The 15,723-nt window shown below is 51.5% G+C and overlaps 1 protein-coding gene across 2 annotated transcripts in view; it reads right to left on the minus strand.

The window, feature by feature from the left end:
- The window catches only part of IGFBP7 (insulin like growth factor binding protein 7), a 15,099-nt gene extending 1,213 nt beyond the window's left edge, over positions 1–13,886 (minus strand). The window contains exons 1-4 of one of the 2 annotated variants that reach the window (XM_030238792.2): positions 13,391–13,886; positions 2,214–2,323; positions 854–970; positions 356–482 (exon numbers count right to left, since the gene is read on the minus strand). In XM_030238792.2, the coding sequence (XP_030094652.2) occupies positions 356–482; positions 854–970; positions 2,214–2,323; positions 13,391–13,877 (841 nt within the window). In that variant the 5' untranslated portion in view covers positions 13,878–13,886. Of the gene's footprint in view, positions 1–351; positions 483–853; positions 971–2,213; positions 2,324–13,390 lie in introns of both variants that reach the window. The other variant, XM_050973536.1, reaches the window with a different exon arrangement.
- Between the last annotated feature and the right edge of the window lie 1,837 nt (positions 13,887–15,723).

Raw genomic sequence — 15,723 nt, forward strand, 5'->3', positions numbered from 1 at the left:
GCATCCAAACAACACTGAAAGGATGATACAAATGTGGAAACCCACTGGAAATTGCTATATAAAAAACCCAGAAGGTGTTTCCTAATGTTATTTCTGTATTTCCAGTATTTTACAGCATGTGGGGAGGGTTATTTAACAATCCCTTGAGAACTCTAACAGCTAAAATTTCCTGGAATGTTCTGTCAAATGCAAAAACCTGCATGTTAAACTGGTATTTCTAGTGGTGGGGGGAGGGTTTGTTGGGTTGTTTTTTGGGGTTTTTTTGAAAGTGTTAAACAGGGGTAGTCCTTTTGTATCAAATAACAATAAACTGTCAGGGCAGAGAGCTGCTGAGTGTTCAGCCACACTTACCAACCTTTGGTCAGGGCTATTTCATGCAGAGTCTCCACAACGTGGATTTTCGCAGAAGCTGTTGCCTCTCCTTTGGCATTTGATGCATGGCACTCATATTCCCCAGCATCCTCTTTGCTCAGAGGAGATATCTAAGGGAAGAAACACACCCCACTCCATAAGTCAGCATCCCGGGCACTGGCAGAGGTGACTGTTTTCAGGTATCTTACAGAACTTCTTTGTGTCAAACACTGTCCTCCCCTCTACTCCCCCTCTGATTTTGCAAGTGGATGCACTCTGCAAAATGCTGCATGATAGACAGAGGAAGGGTGCATGCAAGGTAAGACTGCATGGTAAGACTGGAACCAGCAGCCACCCTTATCCTTCATCTTTAACTCACACAGGTTTTCCTCCAAATTCCCTGTCTGTTGCCATTTGTCTGCTGTCCTGTTCTCTGTCCACAAGCAGTTTGCAAACTGCACTCTGCTGCCTGTGCAGCTCTGTGCACACACAGAGTACTCACCAGCACCCAGCCAGTCACTTCGTGTTTCTCAGGGCCCCCACGGGTCTGGATAGCCAAGTTCTCCCGGTCCCCAGGCAGAAGCTCCATCCTCTGGACACCATACTGTCCTCGAATTATCTAAACAGAGGGGCAGGAATGGGTAAGAACTTTGTGGCTAACTTATGCTGGAACTGCATGCTGAGCCATACCTGCACACAGATCAACATTAGATACACATGGATGTGTTTTATGCAGCAGCAGTGTCTTTCCAGTGTCACAGTTTGACCTAGTCCTCTGTGTAGTGCAGCCACACCACCCCAGTGCCTCAGCCCTGAGGCTGGGTTCCTGTCACCTCAACAGAGTGGCCCAGTTTTCTGGGATGGAGGATGGGCAGTGGGGTGTGCCAATATGCCTTGTGCTGATCTGGCCTCACAGAACTTGGTGTGTGCCCAAGGGTGTGTTCAGTGACTGCTTCTGCTGCTGCAAAGCAGGCAGTCCCTCCTGGTAGGCACAGCATCAATGGGAAGCAGCACTGCAGTCTTTCCCCAGTGTCTGAGCCCAGAGCACAGCACAGATAAGTGGTGCTCAGCCCTTGTTACCACCAGGTCAAGCAGTCTCTCAGCCATGAGGAAGAGGCATGAAAAGCAGAACAGCACTGACAGTGTAAACTCAGCATCTATTCATAAACAAGCAGAACACGCTGCCTGAGTCAACAAGCCCACACTGTGCTTACCTGACAGTCTGCTCTTGAACCCCTACGAATAAAGCTTGCTCTCTTACAGCAAATTTCAGGCCAATCTAGTTTTTTTTCTCCATAGTATCCTTAAGCAGTAATGTTTCAGCCTAATTTTAAGACCCTTCACAAGTGTGCACAAACCTGTGGCACTCGAGGGGGCTGCAGGAGCCAAGCAATGCCTCTCAGCCCTACAGCCAGGATCCTCTCCATCCAACACTGGCCCCCATCCTAAGCCAGATGTTACCAGTGCTGCCAAAATCAACATGCTGCTGGCTACTGGAGCTAAATGACTGCCCCATGTGGTTCCTGTTCCCAACGTGGGCGATGTCTAGCCACCTCAGAGTCACTGCTGCCAGCAGGGTGAAGGTGAAGGCAGGTCAAGGGACATTCCCTACATGCTCCGAATACCAGGCGCTACCAAGAGAAACACGAGTCCTGTCCTGGCTCGGGATCAACAAGAGTTTATTTGCTAAATAATGTCTAAGAACTAAGCAAAACCAGATGTGTGGGGGTGGACAGAACTGCAGAGATGAGAGAACTCATCAAAGAGGTGTGTTTCTACAGAGATCTGCTATGGCCTTTGTGCTTACCAGGCACTTTCAGCCACCTCAGGTTTGCTGAAAGAGCTCCTAGCAGGGCCCTTACCTTGTTCCAGATGAGGACAGGGGTCGGGATGCCAATGACTTCACAGCTCAGGTAGATCTGTGCTCCTGTCACATTCCAGATGTCCTTAGGAGGAGTCACTATGGAGGGTCCTGCAAAAAGGGAGAAAAGCTTTAAAGTCCCAGGTGACTGCAAGCCTGCCTCCAGAAAAAGCCTTTTAAGTGGGAGCCAGTCATGGTTTTGAGGATGAGGTGAAGGTGATCCCTGCTAGGAGCAGAGTTCACCAGACTGATCCCACATCACAACACTTCTCTCTCCAAAGTGACACACATCCCCAGCCTTGAGCTATCCAGACTGATGGGCACTTGCCCCAGATGAAAAATCAAGTGTTGAGCAGTTCAGGTGATGAGTCCTCCTCCTCACAAGGTTGAGGTTAGAAGTGAAATGCTGTTTGTATTCTGTTATTCAGGGGCTGAGCAGAACTGTACCAACTCTGGCCTGCTTACCATGCAGTCACCAAGTCAGCTGGCATGGAGGAAAGGACCCCGAGGAGACAGTGTGCATCCCACTCTGTCATGCCATGAAGAGCTTGCCCAACTTTGCAGCATCATTTCTCCCAGCATGATTTCAGTGTGGGCTAGCAGAATTCCACGTTGTGCTGCTCCTGTTTTACCTGTGTGCAATGCTCAGCCAAGGAAGGCTGGCTGGGTGGTGGCAGAGCTCTCCATGGGTAAGATCTGGGAAGGGGGAAGGTGAATGCAGAGCTCTGTTGTTCTCCAGAGAGCTCCAATTCCTGGTTAAATAGAGAGTTGCTTTTAAAGCAGATCAGAGCAGAGTTGTTTTGCAGATCTGGCTGGAGATGTTTATCCCTCAGGCTGGGAAATGCTGGAGACATAACCAGCCATATCCCAGGAAGGGAAGAAAGGCCGTTTCTGTTCAATCCCTCTTTAGCAAGGCTGTTTTGTAGAACTCAGCTATTAATTCCCTGTAATAGGAAGTGCAGACCAAAGGAGCATAGAGTGTTTATTTCCAGTTATTGATAGTTCTAAGAACACCACAGTCAGCTTTCCCCCTTCTGTTCTGAAGATGCAGGCAGTAACAGGAAACTAAAGCTCCCATTACACTCCATCAGGAGAAGGCATTTCCTATGCAGACAGGTACTCCAGACCCAGCCTGACAGAAGCTCCTGGATATACTGACTCACAGACCACACACAGCCATTCCCATTCCCAGTAAAAGAGGGGCAGATATGGATCCTAATGCTCCTTATGGGGTCCTGAATCTGCATTGATTTCAGCCCTGCATGTGCACTCTACCCTGCAGCCCTGTTGCAGACAGTGGGGTGCAGGTTTCAAGTGCATCCCACTGCACCAACATCTTCCAGCAGAAAGCTGGTGGCTTCTTCCTCCTCATGATCAGGGGCAGACCCACACTAGGAGCACAGCCAAAGGGTATCAGCCATGCTTTTATTTTAGCCCAAGAGATGCTGAGGTGGTTCCCTGCTCCCGAGCAGCTGGTGCAAACCCAGAAAAGTGTTTGCTCTTCTCTTTCAAGACTTCTCTCTCCAGGAATGACTCTCTCCAGGACAGCCTGCTGGAGGGAAGCTGCTTAGAGACTAGGGGTGGCTGCACTCAACATTCTCTGTTACAGAAGTATCCCAGTTCTGATTTTTAACAGAAGGCAGCTGTGGAGAAGCAGAAAAGTTTTATGTGGGCGATGGTTGAAACCACACCTAATAGTCAGCACAGGCTGGTTTCCTGGCAGACACCACAACCCAGGTGCTCCTCATCAGCACAGAGATGAGTCTCTCAGCTGAGAAGAGGATTTAAGCAGCATTTCAACACCCTACTGTAGGGTACTCCCCTGAGTACCCTACAGTAGCCGGTCCATTGCCATCTGCAGGATGGGGCTGCCTCAGGTCATGCACTCTGCTCCCCTTACCCAGTGCAGCACTTCCTGCACAGCCCAGCTGTTCTTTTTTCTGGTGTCCCTTAAACAATAGGGACAATAAGGTGCTTGGAAGCTGTGATGGGACACAATGTCCCCAGGCAGCTCAGCTGGACCCATGCTCTGTGAGGGGCTGATATGCACCCAGCAGAGCCTGCTGCTGCTGCTGTTATTCTATTATATTCTGTTCCATTATATTATGTTGTCCAGCCCTCCACATGCAAATTGGCTTTCCTAAAGCAGAGCCTGGGACTTGTCCCTGGCTATCAGGGCTATGTCTGTCCCTGCAGGACACCATCCTACCACTGGGGTTCTTCCTTGAGGCAGGAAAAACACAAGTGCTCCCCAGTGCTCACCATCTGGCACCACAGAAAAGGAGAGATCCTCACTTTTACATTAAGAGCCAGGTGGATGTTAAGGCACTGTTGTGCTCTTCCAGGACCTGGCTCAATTCTCCCCTGGTTGGGAACTGGCAGCATTCAGCACACCACTAAATCCACTGCCTGAGGTGTCTCAGTCTTGGTTACTGCCAAGTTTCCCCCTGTGCCAAGAGTTCAGGCATCCACTTGCCCAGGGGTGTTTATTCACCCTGCCAGGATGAACAGGTCACACCACGATTTTACAGCAGCAATTGAAATCAGGCAAAAAGAGACATGGAATTTCTACCCACCTCCTCAGTGAGGAGACATTGTTTATCTCCTTGGACAGGGGAATTGCCTGCACAGCTTCACAGCAAAGCCCTGTCTGGCTTGGCACAGCAGCCACAGCACAGTGAGAGCTTGGCTGTTACAAGCTTGTCCTGAGCTCGGGATGTACATCCTGATCCAACCAGGCAGAACATGACGTTCTACATTTGGCTGCAAAATGAGCTGGAAGCATCCACAGGCCTCTGCCTGTATCTGACACAGCTCTGTGGCCAGGAGGGAATACACATCCTGAGAGATGCAGCAAGTGTCATGGGAAAAGTCACTGTGCTCCCTCTGGACATTTGACTTAAATCCATACCCAAAACTCTAGAGCTGGGCTCTTCCGCCACTAAAAATAAATGAGAAAGGCCAAGAAGTCACCAGATTTAAAGTCAAGTCACAACTGGCCACAGCAGTAGCTAAACTCTCAGCACAGTGGGCTGACACCCAGGTGCATGGCAGTCACCCTGCTTGCTGCCTGTGCTGGTCCCAGTCATGCTCAGCCCTCGGAGTGGACAGAGATGGACAGATGATATGGCAACTTGACGCAGCGGGAGAGGCAGGGGATGGCAGAGCCTTGCAAGCACTTCAGAAGATGTGAGGACATTCCCTCCTCCAAGTGCCCCTCTTGCTTGCTTCAGGAGTTCTTGTGAAGGGAGCAAAGCTGAGATTGGAAACCAGCCCACCTTGTACAGAGCAGATGTCTTGATTCTTGCCAGCAAGGAGTCCCCCTGCCATCATCCCACAGCCTGCAGCTCGGGGGCCTGGCTGCTCTCCTGGCAGCACTGCCCACAGAGGGAATGGTTTCTGCATCAGCTTCCTTCAGGCTGGGCACCTCAGGGCTGCACCTGCCCAAAAAAATGGTCCCCAGCACCCAGGTGGCTGAGTGATCCCCACTGTCCTGCCGGGGACACTGTGGATGTACAGATGCTCCCTGACTGCACATGAGCTCCTTAACCAGGATGACAGCCCGGGCTGTTGATGGAGATTAGCTGCTCTCCACAGGCACTTCAAGCATTTCCTCTGTGCTCTGCCCATTGTTTGTAAAACAAACAGCTCTCCCTGGCCCAGGAAGGCGCTTCTTACAGAGCCCCAGAGCTCATTCACCCTGGGACAGAGCCTGAAAACACTTTTTCTGCAGCTTGCAGGGAACTGACAGCCTGTGTCATGTCAAAAATAGCAGCTGGAAAGGCGTTCCCATTGTTCTATGTAGCTGCTTTTCTGCCACAGCAACGTGCACAGCAGAGCCTCTGGCATCCTTGACGAGGATATTATTATTGGATATTATTTGGATATTATTGGACATGAGGATATTATTTGGCACCTCTTCCTGACACCCCTCCTGCACCAGGCACCCCTTTTGTGCCCAGCCTCAGCTGGCAGAGACCTGGCATCTCCCAGCCCACCCACTTGTCCCTCACTGATTCCTGGATGGTCACTCACAGCTGAGGGTGAGAGGCTCCTCACCAATCTTCCTTTGCTGTTCACACACACAACCCAATAAAAACCACACAGCAAGCACAGCAGTAACTTTCTTTGCTAAAATCAAGGGGCCTACAGGTATGTGACTAAAGGCAAAAATCAGCTGGCCATTAAGCACCATGGGCTATGTCCTGGTGCTTGGGAGTACCTGGATGCCCAGACCATGAACACATGAAGCCATGTGCCAAGGCTGAAGCTCACATGGGTGTCAGCCTGGCTCCCAGGCAGCACTGCACTGCCCTGCCACAGCCCCAGGTCACACACTGGCTGGGAACACTCCCCAAGAGGACAAACTCAAGCAAAAGCTGAACATTGTTCACTCTCACAAGCTATTGCAAGTCTGAAAATAAACCAACTCCAGTCTCCTGCGTTGCTGGTAAAGTACTTTCCCTTCAAAATTACTTTAAATGGAAAAAGGGAAACCTTCCATAAGCAATGGACATCCAGTCATGTTAGCTGGCATGGCCTCAGCTGCTCCCTCCCACGTCAGTGCCCTGTGAGAGGCAGCAGCAGACGGGAAGTGTGGGCAGCTCCCAGCCTTCCCCACTCCCAAAGCAAGCAGCCTGCAGCCTTCTGGCAGATGAACAAACCTCCTCTGTTACCTTCTGAAGGCATCTCTCATCCTCCTGCAGCCTGTCTTGGAGGACACTAAGGAGTCACAGGAGGGAGTCAGTGTTGGATGCTGTGCCTGTTTGGGTGCTCCTCCCCAGACTTCAGCAGGCTCTGGAAAGGCTGCAAACACGAACTCAGCTTTGGCCCAAGCCCTGCAGACTTGAGCCTGAGTCAGCTCGGTGAGGAAGGGCCCTGGGCCACCATCACTGTGCCATGGAGCAACTCCTGCCCTGCACAGCACGGAGCCCAGCGTGGTGCACACCACTGCTGCTGGAAACCCCAGCCCTGCTGTGGTACCGTGGGCTGGTAAAAACCACCCTCTCTGCAGAGACCTCGTGCATGACCTTTGTCTCACAGAATCACAGAATGGTGTGGGTTGAAAGGGACCTTAAGGATCATCTACTTCCATGAGCTAAAGCCTGGAAAGAATGTGAAAATGGAGACAGAAAAAAGGCATGGCAGCATTTCTGCATGGAAAAGCAAGCAGGGCTTTCAAAAATCCGACCTGATTAGACTTGTTACGTGGTAATCTCCTATTTAGTTCTAACCTCAGCCAACCTCAGCCCAACAAAGGATTAAACACATTTTTTAAAACACAGCATGCCTTTCCAGCAACAGAAAAAACAAGCATAGGGTGGAATTTGCTGATCAGTAGTCATTCTTTCCTAGTGAATTTGGGTATGCTGTGATGATTGAGAATGAAGACACAGGTGAAATACAGGACCCTCCTGAGCAGTGAAGCTTTTGCATAGTCCCTGGCATACTGCTGCTCTCTAGGACTCTGACTAGTAATATATTCAAAAATTCCATAGCAGCTTTTAGCACAGTAACCATGAAAACTCAAGCTCCAATGAACCAAAACCTTTTCAAATAGTGGAATGCCTTTTAAGGAGGAATTTATGACCTGTGCTGTAACGGTGGAAGTCCCCAAAGTTACACATTAATTTTAAATCACCCGTCTTTTTGAACACTGAGAGCAATGAACAGCAGTGTTGAGGAGTCAGTCATGAAACACAAGAGTCCAGGAAGGCTGGATGTGTTTTTAAAAATTAATTGTTAAATATTCAGGCTGTCCCCAAGTGTAGAACAACCAGGGGGAAAGACCAGCCTCATTAAAGAGAGAACTTAGGCGGGAATTTAGGGAAAAAAAAGGAGAATCTATCACTGCTGGAAGAAGGGCCAGGTAACATGGGAGGACTATAAGGATGTTGTGAGGTCATGTAGGGAGAAAATTAAAAGGGCCAAAGCCCAACTAGAATTATTTTTGGCTGCTACAGTTAAAGACAACAAAAAAAAGTTTCTATAAATACATTGCCAGCAAAAGGAGGGCCAAGGAGTGTCTCCATCATTGGCTGAATGCAGAGGGTAGTGCAGGGAGTGGGGATGAGAAAAAGGCAGAGGCACTCAATGCCTTCTTTGTCTTAAATATCAGGGCCAGCTGTCCTCAGGATACCCATCTCCCAGAGTTGGAAGTTGGTGATGGGGAGATGAGCAAAGCCCCCATAATCCATGAGGAAATGATTCGTGTCCTGCTCTGCCAATCAGGCACTGACAAGTCTGTGGGCTCTGATGGGAACCACCCCAGAGCACTCTGCCACAGGCTCTCAGGATGCAGCACAACAGTGCTGGAAAGATCCAGCTACAACAGCAACGTTTTCCTTTGCAGTGGAAGCCAGCAGGTAGCAGGCCACCACTGCAGGACCCCCACTCCCACCTGATGAAGAAACTCAAACCAGATTCCCAGGAGAATCAGGGAACTGGGTTCATTTCCAACCAAGATAACTCAGCAAAAACTTTTCTAAATCTTTCCCCAGCAAAGACAAAACCACTCATGAAATGTGTATATTCTTCTAAGTCCCTTAAATCCAGAAAAGGGAGGATGGAAGGAAAGAACTAAAGCAATCTCTTGTTAACAAATCTAGAAGAATTTCTTGCAAAATGTGCCTGGCTATGAGCTATGTTTTGTGGTGTCTAGAGTTGGGGGCCTTTGTATTTAAGGCAGCTGTATCAGGAGATGAGCTAATCTCAGTGATAACAGCAGTCTGCCATTTCCCACAAGCTTTTTTTCTCCCAAACTCCTGTTTTTGCTCTACTCTGGTGGTGGATTAAAAAAATAAAACAAACCACCCTCAAAACTATGACATTTCTGGCAGAGCCTCAACAGCTGAATTTGGATGGAATGAGCCAACAGATGTGATTCATGTCCCTCGTTTTGAAGTTGACCTGTGGGAACCTGGCACTTCTTTGTTTGCAGCACAGATGAACCTTTATGGAACAGTGAAGTATCAGCAAAGCAAAACCACTGATGGGGTAAATTGGCAGGAATTTGGAGGGGAGATATATCTGCCCCTGCGGCTGCCAGTGTCCACAAGAGCCTGGCAGTCACAATCCTACATCCATCAGTTTTTTTAAACCCTGTGGACAGCCAAGAAACCTCACACCCACCTTCTTCTGTGTCCCAGTGCTGGAAAAACACTTTCCTGGAGCCACAGAGTTTTAAACCACATTCAGATGAATAGAAATAAAGCAGACTGCTTGGCAAGCCAGAAATTTACCCTTCACACAGAGAGGCCCTGAGTTTCTGCCCCCAGGGAGGTCTTTGTAGGTAGGCTCAAAGCAGCACCAGTTCCCCTGAGAGTGAACACTGTCCTCTGAAGTCTGCTGACAGCTGCTCTGTGGTACACTGCATTTGAGCAAGTATAAGAGTTTGGCTTCCACCAAGAGAGAAGGGAGTGTTACACAAAGAGAAAGTCTTGACTGACAACAGCAAAACAACCTGAACACCCCAACCCTCTTGGAACAAGCATTTTAGGGACTTCAAACCACATAGAGAGGCAACATTTCCAGCAGTCACATCTCTCAAAGCAGGTATCTGCTGGCAGCTAATGATAAGAAACACTCAGCAGTATTTGTCCCTTCCCTCATTGGTTGGGCAACAAGTCAGTGCCTGGTACTTTTCAGCTCAGAGATCATCATCAGGAATCCTGATAGCTTTTTTTTAATGGGGGCTGGTGCTTTGAGGTTATTCTTCTGCCTGGCTTGAGCTGAGCCACGCAACGCTAATTCTTTATGCCAGCTGGCTTTGCATGGCAGTGGGTACCACAGTCCTGCCCCAGGTCCTAGCTGGCTGCAAACAGCCTCAGTGTGAGCACTGCAAATTGAATTTCAGCCTTCTTTCCTGAAGCCACCAACTCCTCAAGAGGCACATCTGAACATCTGTGCACAGCTGTGTGACAGCAGTGACAGAGGGCAGCTCCCCAGCTGTCAGAGCAGCCTCCCCTCCTGCCAAGGGGGCCACCAGAGGAGGCACCCCAGACTGCCTGTACCTGCCCCACCAGCAGGCTTCTGCTTTGTGTCTGGACCTGCCCTGCCTGCAATACCTGGAGGCAGACCTGAGCTGCATTTTCATGGGCAGAGAGCAAACAGACAATCTGTTTAAAGGCAATGTAGAAAGCAGATGAAAAACTTCACAGCACCCACCTCCTGCATCCTCAGCGCTGCAATTAGCTACAAAGAGGCTGCTGGGACACACAGGTAGAGATGGAATGCAGGCAGTGGTGCCCTGGCAGGGAGCAGGGCAGACCCAGGGCCAGCTCTAAATGCAAGAGTGAGGCAAAGCAGGAGCCCAGCCAGTAGGGAGCATCATGGCATCACTGCCTGCTTCCCCAGAGCAAAAAGGCAGGCAGCTTTTTCTGCTGGCACAGCACCAAGAGCAGCCAGGCTGTTTCAAGGAGTTGCCAGTCAAGTAGGATGCCTTTTTCCAGACATCCCCAACAGTCCTGCCCACATAAAACCCACTCCAGAAAGGACCAGCTGGACCACTCCATCTGCCAAGTGCAGGTAGAGCAAGGGTTATTTCCATCCTTTCAAACTCTTCTCAACTGTGTCTTCCTTTGCCCTCCAGCAGGAAGTTTTGGCTGCGGCAGAATTACCTTTTTCAGCATGGCTTCATGATTTCTGTACAAAACATAGACATCCCATTTGAGAGATCTGGGAAACAATCAAGAACAAGGTCAAGGCAAATTCTGCAGGGCTGAGAATGTGCTCATTCCTTTTGCTATTTAATATCAAAGAAAGCTCCATCAGGATGTGCAAAACAACTCTTCCCCCTTCAGCTCCATTTGAACAAAAAAAAAAAAAAAAAAAAATTTAAAATCCCAAGAGCAATCAAACACAGTTAGGACTCACTGCTGAAAACATGTTTCTTGATCTCTTCTTAGATACTATCTTGAAAGGCTGCTCTCTCTTGGAAAGGACGTGTGAGGGCATGCAGACACCTCAGAGTCGATCTACCACAAGCAGGAAGCCCAAGAGCTCTATCACCCAAGGACTTCTTTCTGTGCAAAATCTGTCACAAAAATGACTGATCCTGCCTGTTTGTGGTCTCCCTGTGCTGGATCCCACCCTAGATAGTGCCTTAAGGAGATCACATCTGTTTGTGATGGGAAATGGCAAAAAACAGAACTCCCACTATTTGACTCCCACAACATTCAGGTCCTTCTAGAAACCTAGAAAAGTGTCATCTCCTCTCTGGAAAGATACTGGAAAAGGCTCTATCCTGTCAGGCTGATGGGATGAATGTTCTCTCCTGTCAGTGTTTCAAAATCCATACGAAGATTACAACTCCCCGCCCTTCCCACCCAATGCTCCTAGCTGCCTGGAGGCCCTGAGGGATAGAGAAATACTTCCAGCTGTCTAGCATGGCTGTTGGATGAGTCCCTGCCTCTGCTGCAAGGCACAGAGCAGTGCACATCCCCAGAAGGCCCACGGCACAAGGAAGGCTCATGCAGCTGAGGGAAATCTCCAAAGGGTCAGTTGTGACACCCCTGCTGAGCAGCCCACATCCATCCTGCTCCCTTCCCTGACACGCTGGGTCAGAGCTCTCCCAGCAGCAGAAGCCAAAAGAAGAATTGGTCCCCTGAAGGATGGAGGACAGAACATTTTGCCAGTTGCTCTGCATCACATGCTCCGGTGAAATTCCTGAACAGGTAACAGCCTGCAAAGGCGTCTTGCTGCAGATCTGCACACCTGAAGAGGCCTTCTCCAAGGAAGGGATGCAGTTTGTGCATGGAATGGTTGTCCCACTCTGAAACCCAATGTTTGCATTGACCTCATCAAACTCTGTCTCCATAGTCTGGACCAAAGCCCCACCAGGTCAGACCAGCATCCAGTCTGGGACAGACACCAGGAAGTGCAGGCAAGGGTGGGAACAGGACCTCAGAAGTATCAATACCTACTTTGCAATGAACTCATATTACTGTGGGCAAGACAAGTGAGAACACAGCCTTCTTCTCAAGTGCACACCCGAAGCATGACATCTTTCAAACCCATCTGCTCACTTGTCTGGGCTGGCAGAGCCAAGAAGCAGCACACACTTTAGGACTCCTGAGGCCTAAAATGGGCAGGAAAGGCTCTTGCCAAATACTAGACACAGGCACAGACTGAGGCCATTCTCATCTCATTCCACATTGCCCCGAAGGCTGAAATTCCTTCCCTCCAAGAGTTAATACTGTACCACACTGTTTCTGGCTAATATGTAAGCCTAATGCTTTGGACAAGGTTTGTGAAAAGCCACACAGGGCATTTAATGGGCAACGTCAAAGCGCATAACCCAGTCCTCACCCAGTTTTTCATGCCTGCCTTGGGAGTTTCAGAAACATTTTTTTGCAAAATACTTGGCCTCAGTTATGAGAAGCAAGAGGAGGAGGAGGTGGAGGTTGTGACCTGCAGATACTGTGTTTATGAGAACACTCCTCCACCAAAACAGCACTGGCGCTGCAATCTCGTCGTTGAGATGTTTAGTATATGGTTTGCGTGCTATGCCTTACTCCTCCCTCCCTCCCGGCAAAAACTACTCTCAGAGGGCAGAACTTCTAGTAGAGGCTCCACAGCAGAGCAATTTCTTCCTTGAGCACCATCCCTAAGAAAAAGCTTGGGATGAATCAAGCTCCTGGTCAAAAATGCTGCAAGTGCAAACCGCTACGTGCAGCTCACAGGAAAGTCACTGTTTTCATTTAGAACCAAAGCGAGCCAGTGAATGCTGGCTCTTAATTTCTGTGGCTTTCACATCCATTTAATCATTTCCTTTCCTCTCTGCTCGCAACCATCCCGGGAAGAACACTCCCCTGGACAGTTCACCCCTTTTGTTCCATCTCACAGCAGCCCAAATTGCAAGCTTCAGGCAAAGTATGAAAAGTGAGAGCGTGTGGTTCTAGGGCCGCTGGAAGCCAGCAGTGAGTGCCCAAGTTCCTCTGCGTTTCTGCGCCTCGTCCGAAGTGTTACTCCAAGTTTAGGCAGCGCCATCCGACTGGGACTCTCCAGTCCATTTAAGGGGGCTCTGAAATCACGTCCATTTCACAAAGAAGCACCCCGACGGGATAAATCGGCAGGAGGAGCGCTCGGGAGGCGCGGCGTTTGCCCCGCGAAACCGGGCAGCAGAGAAACCGGCCATGCCCCGTCCCGCACCCGCCCGCCCCGCTGCGCGCCCCGCACCTTGCTCGCAGGCTCCCTTGCTGCGCTGGCTGATGGCGGGCTCGCCGCGGCTCTGTGCGCGCAGGCTGGCGGCGCGGAGCTGGCAGCCGCTGCCGTACGTCTGCCCGTCGCTGCCGCACACCGGGTAGCGGCTCTTGCAGAGGCACACGCCGGACGGGCCGCCGGCGGGGGGAACCGGGCCGCCCTTGGCTTTGCGGCGCTGTCGGCTCTTCACGCACTCGAGGCCGGGGGCGCAGCGCCCCCCGGCAGCGCCGCCGCCGCCGCCGCACGCCTCGCCCTCGCCGCGCCCGCACTGCCAGCAGCAGCCGCAGGCGTCCCGCACCCGGCCCAGCGGGCAGCCCCGCGCCGGCAGCGCCGGGCACCGCGCCGGATCGCAGGGCCCGCAGCCCCCCGCAGCCGCCGCCGCCGCCGCCGTGCCCGGGGCGGGCACCGCCAGCGCCGCCAGCAGCAGCGGCAGGAGCAGCAGCGGCATCGCGGAGGGCGGCATGGCGGCACGGCGCCGCCCGCCCGCCGCAGCCGCTTAAGCCGCGGCGGGGAAACCCCTCCCCGGCGGCGCCGCCCCGGCCCCGGTCACGGCCGCGGTCACGGCCACGGCCACGGCAGCGGGGCACCGCTGCCATCCCGCGGCCGCCGGACACTCCGCGCCGCCGGCTGAGCCCTTCGTGCGCTGTGCCTCCCGGCTGTCCTGCACTCAGCTCCGGCATCCCCTCTGCTCCCCCTTCTACTTCCAGCAGAAAGAGAGCCGTGAGAGCGGGCTGGCAGCCGGCCGAACACGAGCCAGCTGTGCCCAGGCGGCCAAGAAGGCCAATGGCATCCTGGCCTCGGTCAGTAAGTGCGGCCAGCAGGCTCAGGGCAGAGATTGTCCCCCTGTACTCGGCACCTGGAGTGCTGCATTCAGTTCTGGGCCCCTGACTACAAGAAGGACATTTGAGGTGCTGGAGCATGTCCAGAGAAAGGGCAACAAGGCTCATGGAAGGTCTATGAAGAGCATGTCTTATGAGGAGGGGCTGAACGGTTTGTTTAGAAGGTTCTGAAGGCATTCATTGCTCTCTACAACTCCCTGAAAGAAAGCTAGAGTGAGGTAGGGGGTCTGTCTCTTCTGCCGTGCCTGAAGTGAGAGAATGAGAGGAAAAGGCTTTAAGCTAAGGCACATTCTGTGCTAGATAGAATTCAGACTAGATAGTGAAACATTTTTCACTGTTAGGGTGAAAAGTTTCCACTGAGGCACTGGAATTGGTTGCACTGGGAGATGGTGGAGTCACCTCCCTGGAGGTGTTTAGAAGGCATCTGGATCTGGTGCTGGGTGATGATTTAGTGGTTTGGGGTTACAGTGGTAGTGTTGGATGGATGGTTGAATTTGATGATCTTAAAGGTCTCTTCCAACCTTGATGATTCCATGACTCTTACCACCCCACTCTTGCCTCTGGCTGTGGGGGACTGCCGAGGTGCTGGTGAGCCTGTCAGGTTCCTTCAGGAGTAGAGGCAAGGAAGAAAAGGAGAGCTGTCTGGTTTCTCCTGTCCATTCTTGAGACAACATTGCTTTCTGCTGCCTTCTTTTACCTTAGCTTGTGGCTCCTGCCCTGGAATGGCTCCTGAACAGTCTCCTAGAGTGGGGGGTTGTTGCCACCAGCAGAAACTGGGACTATTCCTCAGGCAGCAGTGGGCAATGTTGCTGTAAAAACAGTGTCCTGAAAGTGCCAAACCTAAAGCACTGCAGTGCTGATAAACCCCTCAGGCAGAGGGGCAGCAGGACAGCACATCCCCTGCCCTCCTGCCTGCCTGTGCCTGTGGGAGCTGCCATCTCCTGCCCGAGATGGTGTTCAGCCTTTGTTCTGCCAGGGCCTGCGCAGGGGAGCTGCTTTGGCACTCCAGGGAGGAGAAGGACAGAGGTGGCTGTTGTCCCATGCTGTGATACTGAGGGATTTGGCACTGTCTGGTTTGTGTTGCCAGTGCCTAGCCCTGCTGGGTAGCCCTCAGGTCACCATGTCCCTTCCCATGGAGAGAGCAGCTAGAGCTGTGACTCAGCCCAGCTGAGAGGGGCTCCAAGTTCCCCATGCTCCCAAATCTGCTCTGGAGGCATTGACCCACTCATGCCTGTTCAGCTGCTGATACTGTGGGAACAGGCTCCCACCACATGCTTCCTTGGCTCCCTGGGGCTCAGCATGAGACATTCCTCCATTTCTCCTGGGACCCTGCTGTCTGCATACATGTCCTTGGATTTCTCCATCTCACTCTGGAAGTGCTTCGTGCTGTTCTCCTGGGAGAAGGGCTGCCCTCATAAGCAAGCAGTACCCCGCACTCCAGGAGTTTTACGTGTTTTGGTTGTTGTTGGG

Source organism: Serinus canaria, chromosome 4, assembly GCF_022539315.1.
Source record: "Serinus canaria isolate serCan28SL12 chromosome 4, serCan2020, whole genome shotgun sequence".
Lineage (NCBI taxonomy): Eukaryota > Metazoa > Chordata > Aves > Passeriformes > Fringillidae > Serinus > Serinus canaria.